Consider the following 19,326-nt stretch of genomic DNA (forward strand, 5'->3'; position numbering starts at 1 on the left):
GATAATAAATTACCATAACTACAAAACTCTTTAATAATAAATATATTTTCATGTTTCCTTCACAGCATAATTAACAAAAAGGCCTGAATAATTTATGCAGAATTAATATAATACAACGTATAAGGCCGGAGTAGAAAAAAATTACATTGTAAATACAGCATCAATTATTTTTTCCTATTATACTACAAATGTCACAAACGTATGGTAGTTACACTACACTATTATGTAAACATTTGACCAACTTACACTAATCATAAACCACATAAAATAACATACACATCAAAGCAGGGAGTGTAGGACTTTTCTGGAATAGGAATAATCACCAAATTCTCCACAGTAATTCTACAAGATCGAATTATTTCATAACAATTAAACTGTTTTGAACTGTCAGTTATTAAGTCTAATAAGCTCTTGTCACAATAAATATAACACTGTTACTTCTTTTATACTTTAAAATAACTAAAACCAATACAAGTAAACTATTTTAGGTAAGTTAAAACTATTTGTTTATAAGTTTTAAATATATAAAAGCGTCGAATTAGGTTATTTTAATTGACATCTCATAAGCGTTGACAGTTGACATTGACAAGTAATGTCGTAAAAGAATAGATAAGCAAAGAAAAGTAATTCTTTTGGTAAGAAAAAAAGGGCGATATTATGAGTAAGTGCTCTAATTGTTCATCATTGCTATTGTTTCTTATCGTTTTTGGCAAAAAATGGCATCTGCAGTGAACTGTTGAAACGTTCTTTAAATAAAGAATGTTAATTTCCGTCAGTTTTTCTCATTAGGAAATTTAAACTAAACTGAATGTGGAATGCTACCTTTAGTGCAAGAAAAGTTATTTTATTGATAATTTCTTTCAAGAATTTAATTAGAAATTGTGTGTTAAAATTTAAGACCTCAATAAAGTCTAAATTATTACCGTGCAAGATATTTTATGTAAGAATTTTAATTTTAAGATGACAACACCAAACTATTTCTGAAAACGCCGACGTTTCTCGTTTTTCGGGCCAACTCATCGGTCTTTTTGACACAGAATATGTTTGTTTTTAGCTCATAAAGCTATGAGTTTTAACTCCTTTTGTGTATGATAAATAACTTTTGTGATTATTAAGACATGGAGGTGCAATATCTCGTTCTCCTTTTGAGTATCTTCTGGCATGGTTGCCAAGGTATTATGTGGAGTTTGGCTCCTAACACACAGAAGTGTTTAAAGGAAGAATTACACGCTAATGTTCTTGTTGCTGGTGAATATGAAGTAGGGGAGGCTCCCGGACAGCGAGTCGATTACATAGTAAGTTGTTATGTCAAATTTATCCTCCCACCCATAATTTTGATGTGCCATTCAACTGGGGCTGCTACGAAAAAGTACCTAATAATTTAAAAGCCAATGTTTGCAATTCTTTTATAGTTAATATCAAACACTAAAAACCTTTATTTTTAGAAATGTACAATTATATTTTGTTTTCTTTTACAGGTTAGGGATTCAAAAGGCCACATACTTTCACAGAAAGATTCAATAACCAAAGGGAAGTTCACATTTGTTACTGAAACATATGACACATTTGAAGTTTGTTTCTTATCAAAAGTTCCTCCAGGTAAGATTAATTTATAACAATAAACAATCTTTAAATCATTAATAACAATGAAGTAGATCAGCGGTTCTAGCAAACGTTTTACATACCTAAAATAGTCAAAGATTATGCATAAAAAAATGTGAATTTATTTATGAGGCATGAAAATGGACATCATTACTAGGAGCAGTGATTTAGATATGCACTAAGAGATTTATGTCTGCTGTTCTTTGATAAAATAAAATACATATTATAAATACAGTTTAGATGGATGGTTAGATGTTTGTTATCGAAAACAGCATGTGTCCTACTGAATTTGGCATAGACAGAAAATACTCCGGTCTTGTACTGGCTACTTATGTTTTATTTTTATTTGTAAGTGTCTGGAGTTGGTATAGACAGCTGGTATCATATAATTTAATATATTAAAGCTTTATAAGAATTTAATATTTTCAGAGCGCAGGGGCATCAGTCAAGAAGTGTTCTTAAACATAAAAGTTGGATTTGAGGCTAAAAATTATGAGGGTGTAAGTAATTCTTACTTTTATTTCAAATAACATCAAGTATATAAGAAAAAAAAAAATTTTTTAATCTGTAATGCACCATACAACAGCTAGCTGTCAAATTCTCTTGGTTGACTTTTTTTCTGTGCTTGTAAGGGGTCAATTATACCAATTCAATTCTAATAAAGTGTTTAAAATAAAGAGTATACATTTGTGTTTGTTAAAATAATGAATCTGAACAGAAAATTAATATTTACTGCTGCATTTATGTAACAGAAATTAATTTAATTGTTAATTCTACCATTTCTTTTATCGGTTGGTGGTCTGTGGCACCGACAACTTCAATCTACTAGAACACTTGGGTAATAAATGTGTGAGAGTTTCACATAACTAACAAATTGTGTGCCAAAAATATAGTAAAACCTTTTCGCATGAAACTTTGAGAATGCTTACATACTCATGACCCAATAAGATCTATTTAAAACTATAGTCAAACTGCAAAATGAATTAAAATTGTACCAATTGTGAACATAGCATGAATGTTTTGAAAAACATTAGTTCTGAAAAAAATAATCTTCATACATTATTGTACAATCAGGGAATCTAACGGTGTTTCATCTTAAAAACTAAATAGACATTTAAACAACAATGCAGGACAGGTTTAAATGTACTCTGCTGGCCAAAAGTTTGAGATCACTTTGTATTATTTTATAATTTGCAAAATAAGATAAGATGAAAATGTTGGTCAACAGTATATGCCTAATTTTTATTATAATGCAGTTTTTTGCTATCAAATGTAATGCCTTAGTTATGCATTTGTTTTATTACAAAAAGAATTGATTCTTTCTGTAAGTGAAATACTGTAGATTTCCTTGACTGTACATGTCAATATCATGAAAAGTTAATTAGTTTATTTTATAGTGTACCAAGTGGTGTAAAAACATCTTTGTTTTCACTTTAGTATACATATTGGTATTTTGTGTGTGAACTAGTTAAAAAAAAAATGAAGTACCGACATCTTAATATAACCTTTTTTCTTATGTTTTTATATTTACAGATTGGTGAAGCAGCCAAGCTGAAGCCAATGGAATTAGAGTTGAAGAGACTGGAAGATCTATCAGAAGCTATTGTCCAGGACTTTACTCTTATGAGAAAGAGAGAAGAGGAGATGCGAGATACTAATGGTTAGTCAGTTTTACTACATATTCAATGTAAGTTTATTATTTTGAGTTATACAACCATAGATAATGTGTTTTATTTTCAGAATCCACAAACAACCGAGTACTCTTCTTCAGTGTATTCTCTATGGTATGCCTACTGGGACTGGCCACTTGGCAAGTTCTATATCTACGCCGCTACTTCAAAGCCAAGAAACTAATTGAATAAACTGTTTTACTAAGATATTTGAAGCGGCACAGTTCCTCCAATTGTTGTATCTATGTATTTGGTTTCGATATCTGGAACAGTGCAAACGTTATACTTGCGTTGAACAAAGATTCCACAGATCTTATTTAATTAATGTACCAATTTTTGCTTTATCTTTTTATGGATAAATTGAGAATATTCAATTCAAATAAGGAACTGTAAAATCACATATTTATACCAAGAGTAAATAATTACAGTAAAATTTTTAATTTGTTGCATTTTTACCAAAATTATAGTTTATTTACTCTGGCAACATTGCAAACTATCAATGAGTTCTTAATTTTTTTAAACAACTTATCAAAACAGCGCCGCACAGTCATATTAAAATTAAACATATTTTGATTACTTAATGCAGATAATTTAAATATTTTTGTTGTATATGTTCATGTTTGAGTGTGTCGTGTCTTTAAGTAAGAATGTATAAAATAATGTTTTTTGGAAATTGTGTTTCATTTATAAATTTTGCCATTAGTGCACAAAAGTGTGGTTAAAACAAGTCCTCAGGAAATTTTGTCGTGGGGAATTACCTCAGTATTGTCATTTCCAAAATAACGTTTCGATTCTTTTACTAAATAACCAAACGGCCAACCGTATCTCCCTTTTGGCATAGATGTAATAATCTGGAAGAACACAGGCTACTAATAGTTCTTTTTTTTTGACAGACTTCCCAAAAGAAGGAGGTACTCAATTCGTCTGTATATTTTTTTTATGTGTTACGGCATAACTCCGCCACTAGTGGACCGATTTCGATAATTCTTTTTTTTTTAATCCCGCGACGACAGATTGGCGGGGCCCAGCTAGTCTAGCCATAATTTTTACCAATGCTTGTACAAAAACCTATAACATTTTTTTTATCTCTACTAATATAAAGAGGAAATAATAGTATGTTTGTATGTATTAAAATATTTCTAAACCTAATGGGCTGATTTCAAAAATTCTTTCGCCATTAGAAAAGTAAAGTGTGGAGGTACACCGGTAGCGGTAGACGTAGAAAGAGATGGATTGCGTGAAAGGTGTCATGATCAAGGAAGTCTGAAATGACGTATTACGTAATACGAGTTATTTGGAGGACAAAAACCTGTTGTGCGTGCCTACGGGAGAAGGATTAGGAATAAGATGATGACTTATATTTTTTAGCACCTTTTTATTAATTTTATATCTATTCCTTCTATGAGAATGAACGGAAGTTTATTCAGTTTGAGTAGAAACCCAGTATCAATTTTGCTTCTGAAAATGTTGACAATGAAACGAAAATATTACATAATGCTTTTTAATTTTCATAATAAATAAAAAAAATGTGATGTTGATAGATTTTATGTAGTTGATACTTTTGTTTTAATTTATAAAATATTAAATGCAACTCAAAGATGACAATTTCTGGTGGGATACACAGATTAAAAAAATTGTAGATATTTAAAAGAATTCCTGGTCAAAATCATGGAATGTTTAATACAGAATTTGTATATTTTTAGATATATACTAATCATCACATTCAAAACAATTCACAAGTAAATTAAAAATAGCAAAATATTTATTTATATAAATAAAAAATATATACAGTAATGAAAAATTGTATTTAATACTTTTAATATAAAAAAGAACTGATGATTGTGTTAATCTAAGGGCCAGAAATAAACAAATTCACTTGAAATGTGGATAAAAACACCAACGCCCTCTACAGTATAACAGGCCAGTTTTTTTTGACACAAAAGAATAAATATCGACTTGTTATAAAATACTAGGAATTTAGGCAGTAACACGAAAATTTGCGAGAAAGAATGCATTGTTGTATCATCGACTTTATTTGAAATTTATCTGAGCAGTTGCGGCAGCAGAATTCTAATACAAACTTAACATTACTAACAATTTCTAGCAAATTTTCGTGCTAGCCCTGGTTCCCAATTTATTGGTAACAATTTTATTAATAACTCATAGATGTTAAGAGCTTTTTATATTGTTGGGGCAATAAATTAATAACCCTGTAAGTTTGCTCTCGACCACAGAACATTTTTTCTGGAATCTAGCGACAATTTTTTTTTAAATACCTAAAGGCCGACTTAATGGCTATTGATGGCCATTTGTTTATAACTTTGGAGTATATTGTAGCTAACATATTTCAGTTATACATTTTAAACTGTCAATTCAATGAGTGAAATCAATATAAAAATGGAAACAAAGTATTTCAAGTCTTATCACATTTAACATAAAACAACTGCTTTAAACAAGCTTTCTGAAATTAGTTTACACTAAGTAACACTATTTGCTAGCACGCATAATTCATTTTTCATATAAAAACTTTAAAAACATTGCATAAAAAAATCCTAATTTGCACACTAACGGGCCTATTCTGGAACTATTGGGCTCTTATAATACATTCCTTATATACAATTGATTGTTTTAATCAAAATTATTGACGTAATCAGAGACGTTTTTGACGTCTTTCTCTCTTGCATGTATAACTTTATATTCTCTACAATTGTAAAGTAAGGTTAATTTTTGATTCATATTAAAGCAAATGCGGCTCGAAGGACCATAACGTTTTTAGTTTTAAAAAATGTCATAGCTTCCTATTACAATAAATGGCAAAGACCTTGTTGGTCGCGTCTCTGATTACGACAAGCAAGTGACTCAAACAACAACACTCCACTTTGTGGATATCTGTACATTTGTGACTGTTTGCTTACGATCATCAAAGTGGGGAATAGTCCAACTGCACTGTAAGGTGTTTGACGCCCGCCTCGCGGAATATCCTCGCGGCCTGCTCCGTCACGTAGCGCGGGTCCACTTGTCGCGCCACTTCCAGCTTGATCGCCCCCACGTGCACATCACTGCACAGCGTCCAGAAGTGAGGCTCCTGCACCGCGTGCACACCCGCCAGGCCCACCACGCGCGTGTACAGATTGGGCAAAGCGCGTTCGATGGAAGTCGGAGTCCGTTGCATTAGGACACCGGCGGAGTCACGCACTAGGGGGAGTACACTCGCCGCGATTAGTAACGCTATGGCCATTGAACAAATAGGGTCGGCTCGCATCCAGCCGAACGTACGCATCAATATGGCGGAGATGATGACACCGACTGATCCGAGCGTGTCGGCCAGCACGTGGAGGAAGACGCCTCGCATGATAGCGGAGCCAGCCCCGGTGGGCGCCTCCATGTCGTCGTGGGAGTGGCCATGGCCATGGCCGTGGTCGTGGTTGTGCGAGTGACCATGGCCTCCGTGCGAGTGGCCATGGCCGTGTCCGTGGCCGTGATGGAACGCATATATGCCCACCAGGTTCACTAGGAAACCAAGCACCGACACTAATAAAAGACGTTCATGTTTCACCTGAAAAAAAAATTAAACTCAACAATCGCTTACTCTTTATTGCTGTAGGCGTGATGTTTTCATCTTCAAAATTGACGAGGCTATTTAGTTTCTGAGTTACAATTTACCGGTTAGTGTTTTTATTATAGTAACAAGATTGAGAGACTTGGCGGGAAATTATTGTAAACTAACTTTAGCACGCAAATGTCAACCTTAAAGCTAATTCACGTAAGGTTGAAAATACATAGATTGGTGACTATGGTAATCATATAATAAAGGTTTTTATTGTAGTCGATGCCTTTTCTTTCGATTCGTTCCGCCCGAATTACACTTACGACAAGCTCTTATGTAATTTTCAAATCGAAAATTCGTTCTAACTGTTAAATGTGTATTAAGATAATTTTAATATTGAGAATCATAGATTAAGTGAGATGCAACACAGACATCTCCGCAATAATTTGGACAAGGAAAATAATACAAGGAAAATGCAGCGAAAAATAAAAAAAAGCATTAATACACTCCAGACAGACATATCTATAGTGTTGTTGAATTTATCAATAAAAGACTTATTAATTGTAGTGTTTTACAACCTAATATCTACTTCTATTTCATGTATTCTTAAGTTACCATACTTTTTTTAAACAAACAAATAAATCAATTACATATATCAGAAAATACAATTTTCTGTTATCTAATCTATGTATTCAAGTCTCGTGCTACAAAATAAGTTGAGTTTCAGCAATAAAACCTTATCAAGTTGAATATGTTAAGTAAGGAACATGCCTTATCTGAGCAGCATGTTAAAAGTAGCTGATGTTATCAAATTGCCACAGACTTAAGATAATCTGAGTTTAGAATTACATTAAATGTTAAAACAATTAATTAATTAAGTAGCAATAAAAAAAATGTATTAAACCCAAAAAAATACCTAAAAACTTGCTTTCAAAAATTTTCTAGAAATAAATTTCCTTATGAAGTTTCCAATTTTGTTTGAATCTATTCAGTTACCTTTAAAATGAAGGTTTTACATACTCCTTTGACAATAATACTCATGAATAAAATTAGAGAAAACTGACAATAATATGCCAAAAATATCCTACAATAATATAAAGTTCATAAAACTCTGTCATTAAATTTAGGGTATGTTATTTCATAAAAAAATCAAGTAAAAACTTGTTAATTTATAACATAAGAAATATTTACCTCTGGTGGTTCAATGGCTCTTTCCACAGCTTCACTCATAATAAAGAATGCAATAAACAACAGGAAGAGGCCATTTACAAATCCGGCTAGGACTTCAGCTCTCGCATAGCCGTAGGAATAACGCTCATTTGCTCTCCACTTGGACACAAGGGATGCGGCCAGGCCAGCCACCAGACCAGTGCAGTCAAAGAACATATGGAATGCATCAGAAATAAGACCTAAAACAAAGATTATTTGATGATGTACACAATTTTTTTATTACTTGTACTGCATTTTAAAATTAAAATAAAAATTAAAGCTACTTACCTAAGCTGTTAGTCCATATCCCATAGAATAACTCGACAAAAGCAAAGGACAAGTTAAGTATTAAAAACAGGAAAAGGTTCCTAGAATTTTTGTCCGAATAAATAAGTCTGAGCCAGTTTTGAAACTTTTCGCGTATCCCGCCTAAAGGTCCCCGCGGGGTCCTTGTATCCTTCTGGGTGAGGGGCAACATCTTGTCACTTCAACTATTTAAGATTTCTACTCACGTCATTTCTGGCCTAATTGGCCAAATATCGTAAAAACACTAGGTTGCTGCATACGTGTACTATTCTTGTGGTTCCTAACCTCTTTTAATTAAAACAGTTTAACATCGATTAAGAGAGAAATTATAGAATTAAACGTGTTTTATCTGTTAGATGCATAATCTTCACAAATTATACATCCTATAACAGAAAATTATCCTAAAATTGTGTAAACTTTTTCTCATCGTGTGACAATTTAAGCTATCTGGCAAAGACTAAATATCTACGTAAACGTCAGTCACTTTTATTTGACATTTCCTATAAGTCAAAGAATACCAATAATTACATTATAGTCTATCCTTTCAAAAAGGTTAATTTAATAGGCATCTGCATAGTTTTGTGACAGTTTAATTTAATGTTTACTTTGTTTGATATTTTATTCTCTTCTCCCGAATCATACAAGTCGTAACAGAAAATTCTTATGTATCTTCCAAATAACTAAAATACGCATTAGACGTAAAATTGCGGAAACCTTATCTCTTACTTGTCTCTTACTGCTAACAATGTTACTATTTCATGTTATAAACAGCTTATCTCTTTTATAATTGCTTTAATAAACATAAAAGAGGAAAATGGACAACCCTTTTAAATATGTCACATGCCGAATTATAATATATGCTACCTCCTTTACTCATTGAACTATACATCTCTTGTCACATAAATTCAAATTGATGGCATTCTCTTTTTGTTTTAATTGTTTAATCTGCATAACGCAAGGAATGCCAACACTAACTCGATTGCAATTGGCAAGTTAAAATTACATTTGATAAACAACCAATAACTATACAGCAATAACTTGTTCAAAATGTAAATGAAATAGCATATGTGATGATTCACAAACTTTCAAACGACACTCGTTTCCGGAAAAGTTTAATGTCATGTCTATGATCGTTGCTCATATTGCTTATGGAAAGGAATTTTCACAATAGAATAAATAAGCAAAAAAATGCTTTTCGTGTCATTTTCTTATAAAACACCTTGTTATTTACTTAAGCAATTAATTACCAAAAGTCTGTAGTTCCCAATGGAACGCAATGTCACAAAAATATTTTCGCGCCTTTAATTTAAAATGATTCCACCGGAAATTCGTCTATAGATGCGTTTGTTTCCGAAAAGTGAACGTTTCACGAGTCAACAGCACAGCAACGTCGTTCGAGAAGTTCTAGGCGCTGTTTGCGACATTTTTCTTTCTTTTATCCGTCATCCAATGTTTTGTGTGATGAAATAACACGTTGATTAGCAAGTTATTTCGATTTTAGTGTTCATAGTCGTAATAAAGTAACTGCTAGATTACGATATAAGCTAATATGGGCGACGAAAGCCACCCGAAAACTCTCTACGTCGGTAATTTAGACGCGAGTGTGACAGAAGATTTCCTATGCGCGTTGTTCGGACAAATAGGCGAAGTTAAAGGCTGTAAAATAATACGTGAACCTGGGAACGATCCGTATGCGTTTCTTGAATTTACAAATCACTCTGCAGCGGCTACGGCCCTGGCCGCCATGAACAAGCGAGTGTTTCTTGAGAAGGAAATGAAGGTTAACTGGGCTACGAGTCCTGGCAATCAGCCGAAGACGGATACTAGCAACCATCACCATATATTTGTGGGTGATTTATCGCCGGAGATCGAAACTCATATACTTCGTGATGCTTTCGCACCGTTTGGTGAAATCTCTAATTGTCGAATAGTCCGCGATCCGCAGACGCTCAAATCTAAGGGTTATGCTTTTGTATCTTTTGTAAAGAAGGCTGACGCCGAAGCCGCCATCCAATCGATGAACGGTCAGTGGTTGGGTTCGCGCTCTATACGTACAAATTGGTCAACACGTAAGCCACCGACCAACAGACCAAACGAAGGAACGCCCAGTAGCAAACGAGTTAAGCAACCTACATTTGACGAGGTGTACAATCAGAGCTCACCGACAAACACGACCGTGTACTGTGGAGGCTTCACAAGTAATGTTATCACAGAGGAGCTGATGCAGAGCACATTCTCACAGTTTGGTCAAATACAGGATGTTAGAGTTTTTAGGGACAAAGGCTATGCCTTCATTAGGTTCACAACGAAGGAGGCTGCAGCCCATGCAATAGAAGCAACACATAACACAGAAATTAGCGGACACACAGTTAAATGTTTCTGGGGTAAAGAGAATGGTGGTGGAGAGAACCAGGTAACACTTGTTGATAGTATTTGAGGTATTTATTTACTTGAATATGATGTTTACATGATACTTTAATATTTCAGAGTACAAATAACCCACCTGCGGCTGCTACAGCAATGGGAGCACAAACACAATACCCATATGCATATCAGCAAGGAATGGGGTATTGGTATGCACAGGTCAGTAACCTCCCAATGATATATCCTACATTTTTAAGACATACACTTACTGTCATTTGTTTTGTGACACAAAGCTGATGTCCAATGGTCAAATACTGGAATGTTAAATACCTTATAAGTGCAACTTACAATCTTAATGATGTCAAAATTTCAATGCAATTAGGAGTTAGTTAGTTAGGAGGAGCCTAGCCTTATAATTAGAGGATGAATTGTTTTTTTTTTTTTATATGTTTAAATCTTTCAGTATTTGGCTGTAAATCTTAATTAAAATGCTGTTATAGTCTAATGCAACAAGTAGCAGAGAAGTTATTCTGTATTAAAAATACTCTTATAAATAGATTGTATATATTTTATCAACACAAGTTATTGTATTTTTCAAATATCTTGGGGGCTTGGATCATCACTAGTCAATGCGCAGAACAATGTTAGGTGTAGCGGGACGTAAAGAGGATATGGCGTAATGTGCAGCTCAAGGTTAGCCAAAATTTTAACTCAATACAAAAGCAAACATAATCGGAAAGGATTCTCAAGAGAAATTCATTCTTAACCATATATATTTGGTGAGAGTATGACATTAATTCTTCTATTATGGTGTCAAAGCACATTAATGTTAGGTATTTTATAAATTAAAACTTAATTTGTGATGTAACAAAAATGTTTATTATATTAAAAAATGACAGTATTAAGTATTACAAAAGTATTCTAGTCTAGTCTACATTTCTTATCTTTAGTGTTTTATCTGAATGGCTTGAGTCACCTGTTTAATGGTTTTCAAGCATATAACAAGTAAAAAATGCACAATGACATGCATTTATATAAATGTATAGTTTTCTGAGCCAAATGTGAGCTTAGATGCTATTCCAAACCATTATCCTCTATGGAAATTCTACCATATTTAATTACCAGTTTAGTTCATATGTAACAAAAATCTATCAATACGTTTTACTTCAGTGTTAAAATTAAGATAATTCAGTTTTAAGTATTATTTGTCTTTGATAATTCTGATTGTTGCAACATGCTTATATCTCAGTTTTGAACTTGTAATGATAAAAAACTCGTTTTCTATCAAAACAATTAGAAGTGAATTAAAATAACTTACTAATTTAAGAAAGCATTTGTTTGAACTTTAATATTCAAAATATACAAAACTAGCTTTCGCCAGCGACTCAGTCCGCGTGGTATTAAAAAAAAAACAAAAGTAAGTAGCCTATGTGTTCTTCCATACTTTGCTCTACATGTATGCGAAATTTCATCCCTATCCTTTGAGCCGTTTAGGCTATAAACTCTAACATCCATCCATCCATTTAAACTTTCGCATTTATAATATTAGTTATATTGACCAAAAAATAATTTTAATGTTCTTTGTATAAACACAAAGACAAACTCTTGTAACATGATTCATTTCAACCAACTAGAGTGACTCATTTGAAAGTACATTGATGTCTTTGGTCGCTGTTTTGGACATTTAAAACTGTTTATTATCAAACAAAAATAAACTAAACACACTTCCTATATTAGATATTGCTGTATTTACCTTAGTGATTATAAAAAAACTTAAGTTTATCATAAACTAATAGACCAAAGCCCGCTATAGACAATTAGTTCTGAGAGTTTTAACTAATGATTAAAACTGTGTGTTCAATATATTTTAATTGTCAGTTGATTTGTTCTGTATTTTGTCTACATTGCTCAGTTTCATCTAAACAGTTTGTCTGTTTTGTTAAAACTGTCTGTAGTATGCTGAAGTATTTTTATAAATATGTGATAATGTTATAAAGAGGAAAGATTTGTATTTTTGTAAGTATAGAAATAACTCAAAAACTATTGGATCGATTTTAAAAATTTCTTTCACTGATAGAAAGGTAACATCTGTGAGTAACATTGTTTATTCACGCGGATGAAGTCGCGAGCAACAACTAGTTATAAATATGTAAAATTTATTTTAGACTATAAAGAATATTGTTTGTTCTAATTTATTTTAAGTTGGAGTTCAATATAATAATACAGACTGACCTTAATTACTTTGGCAAAACCTACAGATCATCACATTGAAAAGCCCCTATGTTACTCACGTCAGATAAAACTATTGGCCTGATAGAAACATCCATTATTTACAGTTAAATTTAGTGATATAAAATTCATTGAAATTCTCTTTAGTGTTTTCTGAATTCTATCAAATTACCAAGATTATTACAATGGGTATGTTCCATTTAATAAAGACGAATCAATAAAATAGATGTTCCTATTTATCTATAAACAATATGTGTAATATGTCATTGGTACATTCCAATGTCTTTCATAAAATTTCATTATTAAATATGAAATATATGTAAACATTTTTGATTGTGACTGAATGGTCACTGTTTGTCTTGAAAAGGCATTTGCAGATTCAACGGGCTTGAGGTGGCCGAGCGCAGATGGTGCTTAGCCTAAACCTTGTGTGTGTAAACAATAAAATTTGCAGTTAACAAATACACAAAATTGCATTGATTTGCATATTATGAATGAACTTGAAATTATTATTGTTTGTATTTTATATTTACATTGGTTTAAATCTGAAAACCACAATCATACAGCCTTACAAATAAACACGTTAAACTTAGGAATAAACTGAGTATAAGCAAAATTTGTACTATTTGGTTATACTCAGTTTATTCCTAAGTTTAAGTGTCTTAACAATGTTGGGCGCCCGATTACTAAAACCAGGCGCCTTAAAATTAGTATCTCATTGGATGGCGCGTTCATGAGCCGGCGCCTGGACGCCAACATATTAGAACTGGCATAAAATATATTCTTGTCTTTCATACTTTTAGAAAAAAACAATGACAATGTATGGAATTTTATAGTTAAAATTTACTATAGCTTACGTTTTATTATTCTCTGTATTGTGTACAAGGTGTACTTGATTTTCTCTAGTAAAATGAATTCATATGCAATATGTAAATTTCTATAGTCTTAAAGTTATATTGCATATGTATTAATTCAAAGAAAAGTAGGTTAAGTTATATAACTAGTATGAAATGTTCTGTTAACAAAATGAGAAATTGTTCCATAGATGTTTTTTTTTTTGTACAATATTCCATTGATATAAGATTGTCTAAAATTACCAGTCATATCCTGTTATGACAAAATTTGCTTGAGAAAAAATATGCTAAACTATTGCCACTGTACAAAATCGTATTCTTGGTTAAATAGAAAAATGGCAGTATTCAAAATGTACAATTTATAAGACAAGTGTTTAAAATAATTTTTTTCCTTTGAAGTTTTAAATTTACACAGAAGTGTTATATATCATTTTCATCATTTATATAGAAATATTGTTAACAACAGATTCTTTTTAGTAATAATGTAATTTTCCGCAAATTTTAAATGTCATTCTTCTGATCGATATGCTACAGTTGCAAATATAAAATGGTGACAGATACTATGCCAATTTTTGTGGGTTAAAATATGAAGGTAATTTTGTTCTTGTCTATTCCAGGGCTACCCAGCAATACAAGGCTATATGGCGCCCGGCTATTACCAGCAGTATCCTACCGCGTACAGCAATCCTCAGGCGGCAGCCGCTGGTAAGTTATCTATTTAGTAACAAATTATTAAGTTAAGATTGAAAGATGCCAATTGAATTTATGCTTTAATAGTTGCTTTGTGGATATTCTCAATGATGAAAACCTAATTTGAAGTATAAGTGGAATTTTTCACATTTATTTAATGAAGTAACTACTATATTTTTGTGTTTGTCATTTAGTATGTGAAAAAAATAATGTTTGCTATAAAATGTACAGTTTTAATATCATTGCTATCAGCTGTAATCCCTTATCTCGTCTCTCCCTTATCTCTGTGTGATACTGTGCTATTATTTAGTGCAAAACTATGTATTGACAATATGTACTTATTGTGGTATGGGGAATATATTTACCGCAATTAATGTCCTGCATTTTAGATGATAAATTAATGAAGCCTCCATACAAGCTCTGATTTAGTCAGTAACAGTATTTATGTGAGGGGTACAAAAATGTGGTTCAGTGTATTTTTTGTTTGTTAACTAATTATACCAAATTGTAGTACACTCAGTGAGTTACAATTTAGTATGAAATGTGGACTGTATTTTTGCTTTTATACCACTCATATGTTACTAGATTGAGGCGTGTCAGCGATTTCGCAGTAATTACTATAGTATCTACTGAAAAGTGATTACTTATGTTTGATATTGCATTGTGTTTGTTTCAGCGGGCTACCGCATGAGTATGCCGGGCGGCGCCAGCGCCGGCGCGTCCTGGGGCGGCACCGCGCAGCCCCTCATGTACGCCTCCGCCGCCATGCCCTCCGCGCAGTACCCCTCGCAGTAGCGCCCCGCGCGGGCCCCGCCCCCCGCCGCGCCCCCGCCCCCCGCCACCGCACGCCCCTCACGCGCACCGAGCGGCGCCACACCGCGCGGCTAGAGGCGCGGACATACGATAGACTCGCAGAAGATGTCACAAATCTTCGCAATAATTACACTTAGGTATCATACGGATCAATGACGTTGACATACGAGATGTCTCAGTCCCGAATCCCATCTCTCGGTTTGTGTCAACACTGCGCGAGGTGCGCGTGCGCAGTGTTGACCGCGAGCTTCAGATTGACACCTGTCAGTGTGGCACTTCCACTGTTGGCGGCCAAATTACTCTATGACACCTTGCGCGGGCTTCTGCGGATTAATTAGGCTAGAAGATATTGATTGATGAGCCGAAATGAGATATATTTTTATTAGCTCAATGTAAATGGCAATAACCGACCGTCATTTCTTAGTTTAATTTGAGATCGCTTGTTACAGTCCATGTCCCTTTGTCAGATATAACGCTGACAGCCGTTTTTGTCTAAGCTCCTTGGGAGAAATGGAAAATAGTTCTAATATTGGTTTTTGTTTCTGAAAGTTTAGTTCGTTCTATTGTTCACGTCTTATTCATTTGATCAACTTGATTTGGTGCATTCCATTCCATATACCTATGTACCACGTCATCCTCAACCCTTATATTCCCCAAGGTCATCCATAGGTCATCCCGCAATACCGAGTGCTTTTCACTAACGGATCGATGTCCGTACCATATTTCGTGTTGTTGACTGTGAAGTCAAATTCCAAGTGCCTATAAATATGGTAATGTTTGTTATCAGGCGAGTCTGCTTGATTTTGTTACTTTATAATGTCGTTTCCATTGTCGAGGAACGATATATTCTCAGACGCGATTGAACCATTTGCTATATTTATACACTATGACAATATCATGTTGCCGTTTCTATCTACTGTAACGTCGAGGTGGATTCTTTATTTTCATAAGTAGACGTAAGCATCCCAACCGTACAGGAGGCCTCCTCCTTAGTCTAGGTTTATGTAAAGCTTTAAGACGTCCGGCGCCGCGAGCGGGCGGCGGCACGCGGCGGCCCGCGGCGGCCGGCACACACAGTATTCTATATACTCAAACGTACATCACAATGCGACACGCTAGCAGTCTTAAAGAACGCCGTCGTCGCTGCGGCGTCGCAGCGTTACCTCGGGGGGCTGGCGGCGTCGCAGTGTCACCGTGGGGCATTGGCGGCGTTACTTCGGGGAACTGGCGGCGGCACGAGGGCGGGAGTGACACGACGTCCACTCGCGAACTGTAAGAGGTCGGCGGGGAGCGCTCGCCGGCGTAGATAGGTCATAACGAAATAAATTATAAAGTTTAAAAAAGATAAAAATATATATGGGGGTGTGTGTCGGGGGCGTAGGGGCGTAGGGGCGCAGGGGGCGGGGCGCAGCCTCGTGTACATACGTTATATTTATTGCGGCCGCAGTGAGGTCGCGGCGCTCGCGGCCCGACGCTGCACGCGCCAGCCGGTTGCCCTATTTATGATATATTGAGTTCGGCACATGTTGTTTTGTTTGACCTGAATTGTTATGATTTATTGTATGGTAACACTGGTGTGTCAATAAAGCAGTGGGTCTGGGACGCCGGGTGTTTGATTTGCCGTCGATATATTATTATCTATTATATAATACAACGGAAACGCGTTTATTTCTGGGTCCAAATTGAACGCGGACATTTCGCCTCCCGAGCTCGATGTCTGCGGTATATAACGATCGGATGAGAAAATTATTGTAAATTCTGAACGTCATTTTGTAAAAGGAGAAATAAATAGTATAAGTTGAAATAAGAAAAGTTTTGATTATCGCCTTTCTAAAATATTTCGTATGAAAATTTATCCCCATATACCAAAACCTTAAACTCCTAAATATAAAATTATATAAATATCACACTTTAAAATGAATCTGAGCATCAACTTCCATCGCTAAAACTGGCGTTAATTCATATTAAGAACTCTCAGATGTAAGGTGTTACAAAGTTACATTGTAAACTTTGTCACCCTTGTCGAAAAAAAGAAGAGTAAAAAAGCAGACAAAGTGGAAAAAAGCACAGGAGTAATGCTACTACTACATTAGAACTTCCTTATTTCTTTTTTTTTAGGGTTAGGACCTGTAGTAATAACTAGGGCCGTTTGAACCGGGAGGATGTGAGGGTTACTAGCGCCCAGTTATAGCGGCACCTGCTTGATTCTCGTTCACCTGTACCCGGTTAAGATGACCCTGAATGGAATAAGTAAGTATAGTTACAGAAATAATTGCTCAGCCACATGTCCACAATTGTATTCTAGAAATATAATGTATGCTAGAATTATTGGCAGAATTTTTTCCATTAACTCAACAGCACTGGTGTGTGTTACGCCTGGTACATATACCAGTACAGTAGAACAGGTGCGAAGGACTATCAAGGATGTGTCACTGCCAACAGCCAGTGCTGATTTTTAAACGCTACCGTGCAGCTGTACTGGTGTTTAATTTGAACCAGGCATTGACATGTCAATATTATAATAGGTATCGCTAATCAAAAAACACAGTTAACGTGAATATTGAGGACTACTCATTTCCATATTTTGATCAACTAGCCTCTCAAGTATTCTTAGATGTGTCTGAAGGCCACCCTACATCTAAAGCATAATGATTAATGACAACTAAAGTGAAAACGAAATTTCTACTACTACTATCAACACCAACCATCCCTTAAATGCTTTAAGAAATGGTTGATGAGTATGGTTATTAGTCCTCTAAGCAAACAAAAATGTTGAACGCTTGATGGAGATGGACGCTGAATTGGCGGCAATATAATATTTCTTTATAACTAGCATCAAAAAAGAAAAGTATCAAGTTCTTGGCATCATAATACAAGAGTGGTAAGTTCAATTAAAAACCCCCTGGATTTCTTATTGACCCTTTATGACACATCTGTACGCACATTATTTTAACAATAAGTTAATTTTATTTAAAAGTACTCTTCGAGAAGTTTTTAAATAAAGCATTAATATTAGTTTGAATGGAAGAATGCAGTGGTGTTGTCTCATAAAAGCCTAAGGGTGCGAAATACTTGGATAAGCAGAAATGAACCAAAGGTAAGCATACTATTTGTACGAAGTTTGGTCCTTTGAGTTTTTATTTCAAGTACAGCAAAATCTGTATAAAGTATAAATCTAGTTATCAGAATAATAACGAAAAATGGACGTTAACACTTCTACTGTCCTTATACAAACCTTGTAAAAGGCCATACAGACCAGTTATAACGTAATAAAGATTACAATATTTGGCAGTGATCCAGAAGACCCGCCTAGCTCTAAGCAATAACAACACATACTGAGGACTAAGGTCCAATTTTGATGGATAGAGACTTCAATGGAATACGATGCTATAAAGCTAACGCAAAATAATTAAGTTTAGGGCGAATTGCCACAGCAGTCTTCGACTAATTAAATTCTCCAGATTACAGACCTTTCTTTTAAGGCAAAACAATCTAGTAAGACTACAATGTATTCCATAATGCACGGTCCTGGGATTTGTCTAAACATTTCCTATATTTTCATGAATAGTTAGGGAAATTCTGCAAATATAACTTTTCTCACGCCATTTATCGTGGCTGAGTCAACTTATCTAGTGAAAAATGTGCTAAAGGACATCTTTATCTAACAATGTAGGGTACAATATTATGTGTTATTATGGCATATCTTATGTTTATGTTCGCCTTATGCCAACGCAATTATCATTCCTGTATTTTTGTACGCCAGTCGATTTCACGCCCACGACCACGACGTTCCGTTCGAGCGGCCGGTGCGTCATGCGACGCAAGGGTTGATGTTTTTCATGAATCGTTCTCGTCGGTTACTTCAGTCCTACACAATTGTTCTTCTGTAATATTCCAGATTTCATACAATCATCCTTAACCCAGTTGTGACGTCACAGCGGGCGTATTAGAAATTCTGAGTAAAAGCGGAGCCAGAATGACGCGAAAATTGCAATGACAGTGATCTAAAAATAAGGTCGCCGGCGACGCGCCGCCCGCGTCC

General features: G+C 34.6%; 4 protein-coding genes across 5 annotated transcripts in view; 2 read left to right on the forward strand and 2 right to left on the reverse strand.

The window, feature by feature from the left end:
• Window positions 1-510, reverse strand: part of LOC106110460 (steroid hormone receptor ERR1-like) — a 32,322-nt gene extending 31,812 nt beyond the window's left edge. Inside the window, exon 1 of one of the 2 annotated variants that reach the window (XM_013292300.1) lies at window positions 277-510. The gene's annotated coding sequence lies outside the window, so the exon portion shown is untranslated. Of the gene's footprint in view, window positions 1-246 lie in introns of both variants that reach the window. The other variant, XM_013292298.1, reaches the window with a different exon arrangement.
• Window positions 511-965: 455 nt separating this feature from the next.
• On the forward strand, window positions 966-3,945 carry LOC106110462 (transmembrane emp24 domain-containing protein bai). Its single transcript, XM_013292301.1, has 5 exons — window positions 966-1,295; window positions 1,479-1,599; window positions 2,032-2,102; window positions 3,136-3,262; window positions 3,343-3,945. Exons 1-5 carry the CDS (start codon window positions 1,119-1,121, stop codon window positions 3,462-3,464), a joined length of 618 nt encoding a protein of 205 aa, XP_013147755.1. The 5' UTR covers window positions 966-1,118; the 3' UTR covers window positions 3,465-3,945.
• Window positions 3,946-5,380: 1,435 nt separating this feature from the next.
• On the reverse strand, window positions 5,381-8,803 carry LOC106110463 (zinc transporter 7). Its single transcript, XM_013292302.1, has 3 exons — window positions 8,317-8,803; window positions 8,011-8,228; window positions 5,381-6,828 (listed from the first exon to the last, which is right to left on the reverse strand). The coding sequence occupies exons 1-3, from the start codon at window positions 8,504-8,506 to the stop codon at window positions 6,193-6,195; spliced, it is 1,044 nt and encodes a 347-aa protein (XP_013147756.1). The 5' UTR covers window positions 8,507-8,803; the 3' UTR covers window positions 5,381-6,192.
• An 881-nt stretch (window positions 8,804-9,684) lies between these two features.
• Window positions 9,685-16,887, forward strand: LOC106110464 (oligouridylate-binding protein 1). Its single transcript, XM_013292303.1, has 4 exons — window positions 9,685-10,747; window positions 10,822-10,917; window positions 14,399-14,486; window positions 15,148-16,887. Exons 1-4 carry the CDS (start codon window positions 9,884-9,886, stop codon window positions 15,264-15,266), a joined length of 1,167 nt encoding a protein of 388 aa, XP_013147757.1. The 5' UTR covers window positions 9,685-9,883; the 3' UTR covers window positions 15,267-16,887.
• Window positions 16,888-19,326: the final 2,439 nt, after the last annotated feature.

Source organism: Papilio polytes, unplaced genomic scaffold (assembly GCF_000836215.1).
Source record: "Papilio polytes unplaced genomic scaffold, Ppol_1.0 DF820622.1, whole genome shotgun sequence".
Classification (NCBI taxonomy): Eukaryota; Metazoa; Arthropoda; class Insecta; order Lepidoptera; family Papilionidae; genus Papilio; species Papilio polytes.

Coding starts and splice junctions, on each gene's coding strand:
- LOC106110464 (XM_013292303.1), top strand. CDS start 9,884: ATGGGCGACGAAAGCCACCCGAAAACTCTCTACGTCGGTAATTTAGAC. Junction 10,748..10,821: donor ATGGTGGTGGAGAGAACCAG/GTAACACTTGTT, acceptor TTAATATTTCAG/AGTACAAATAACCCACCTGC. Junction 10,918..14,398: donor TGGGGTATTGGTATGCACAG/GTCAGTAACCTC, acceptor TGTCTATTCCAG/GGCTACCCAGCAATACAAGG.
- LOC106110462 (XM_013292301.1), top strand. CDS start 1,119: ATGGAGGTGCAATATCTCGTTCTCCTTTTGAGTATCTTCTGGCATGGT. Junction 1,296..1,478: donor GACAGCGAGTCGATTACATA/GTAAGTTGTTAT, acceptor TTTCTTTTACAG/GTTAGGGATTCAAAAGGCCA. Junction 3,263..3,342: donor GGAGATGCGAGATACTAATG/GTTAGTCAGTTT, acceptor TTTTATTTTCAG/AATCCACAAACAACCGAGTA.
- LOC106110463 (XM_013292302.1), bottom strand. CDS start 8,506: ATGTTGCCCCTCACCCAGAAGGATACAAGGACCCCGCGGGGACCTTTA. Junction 8,229..8,316: donor GATATGGACTAACAGCTTAG/GTAAGTAGCTTT, acceptor TCTTTGTTTTAG/GTCTTATTTCTGATGCATTC. Junction 6,829..8,010: donor GAGCCATTGAACCACCAGAG/GTAAATATTTCT, acceptor TTTTTTTTTCAG/GTGAAACATGAACGTCTTTT.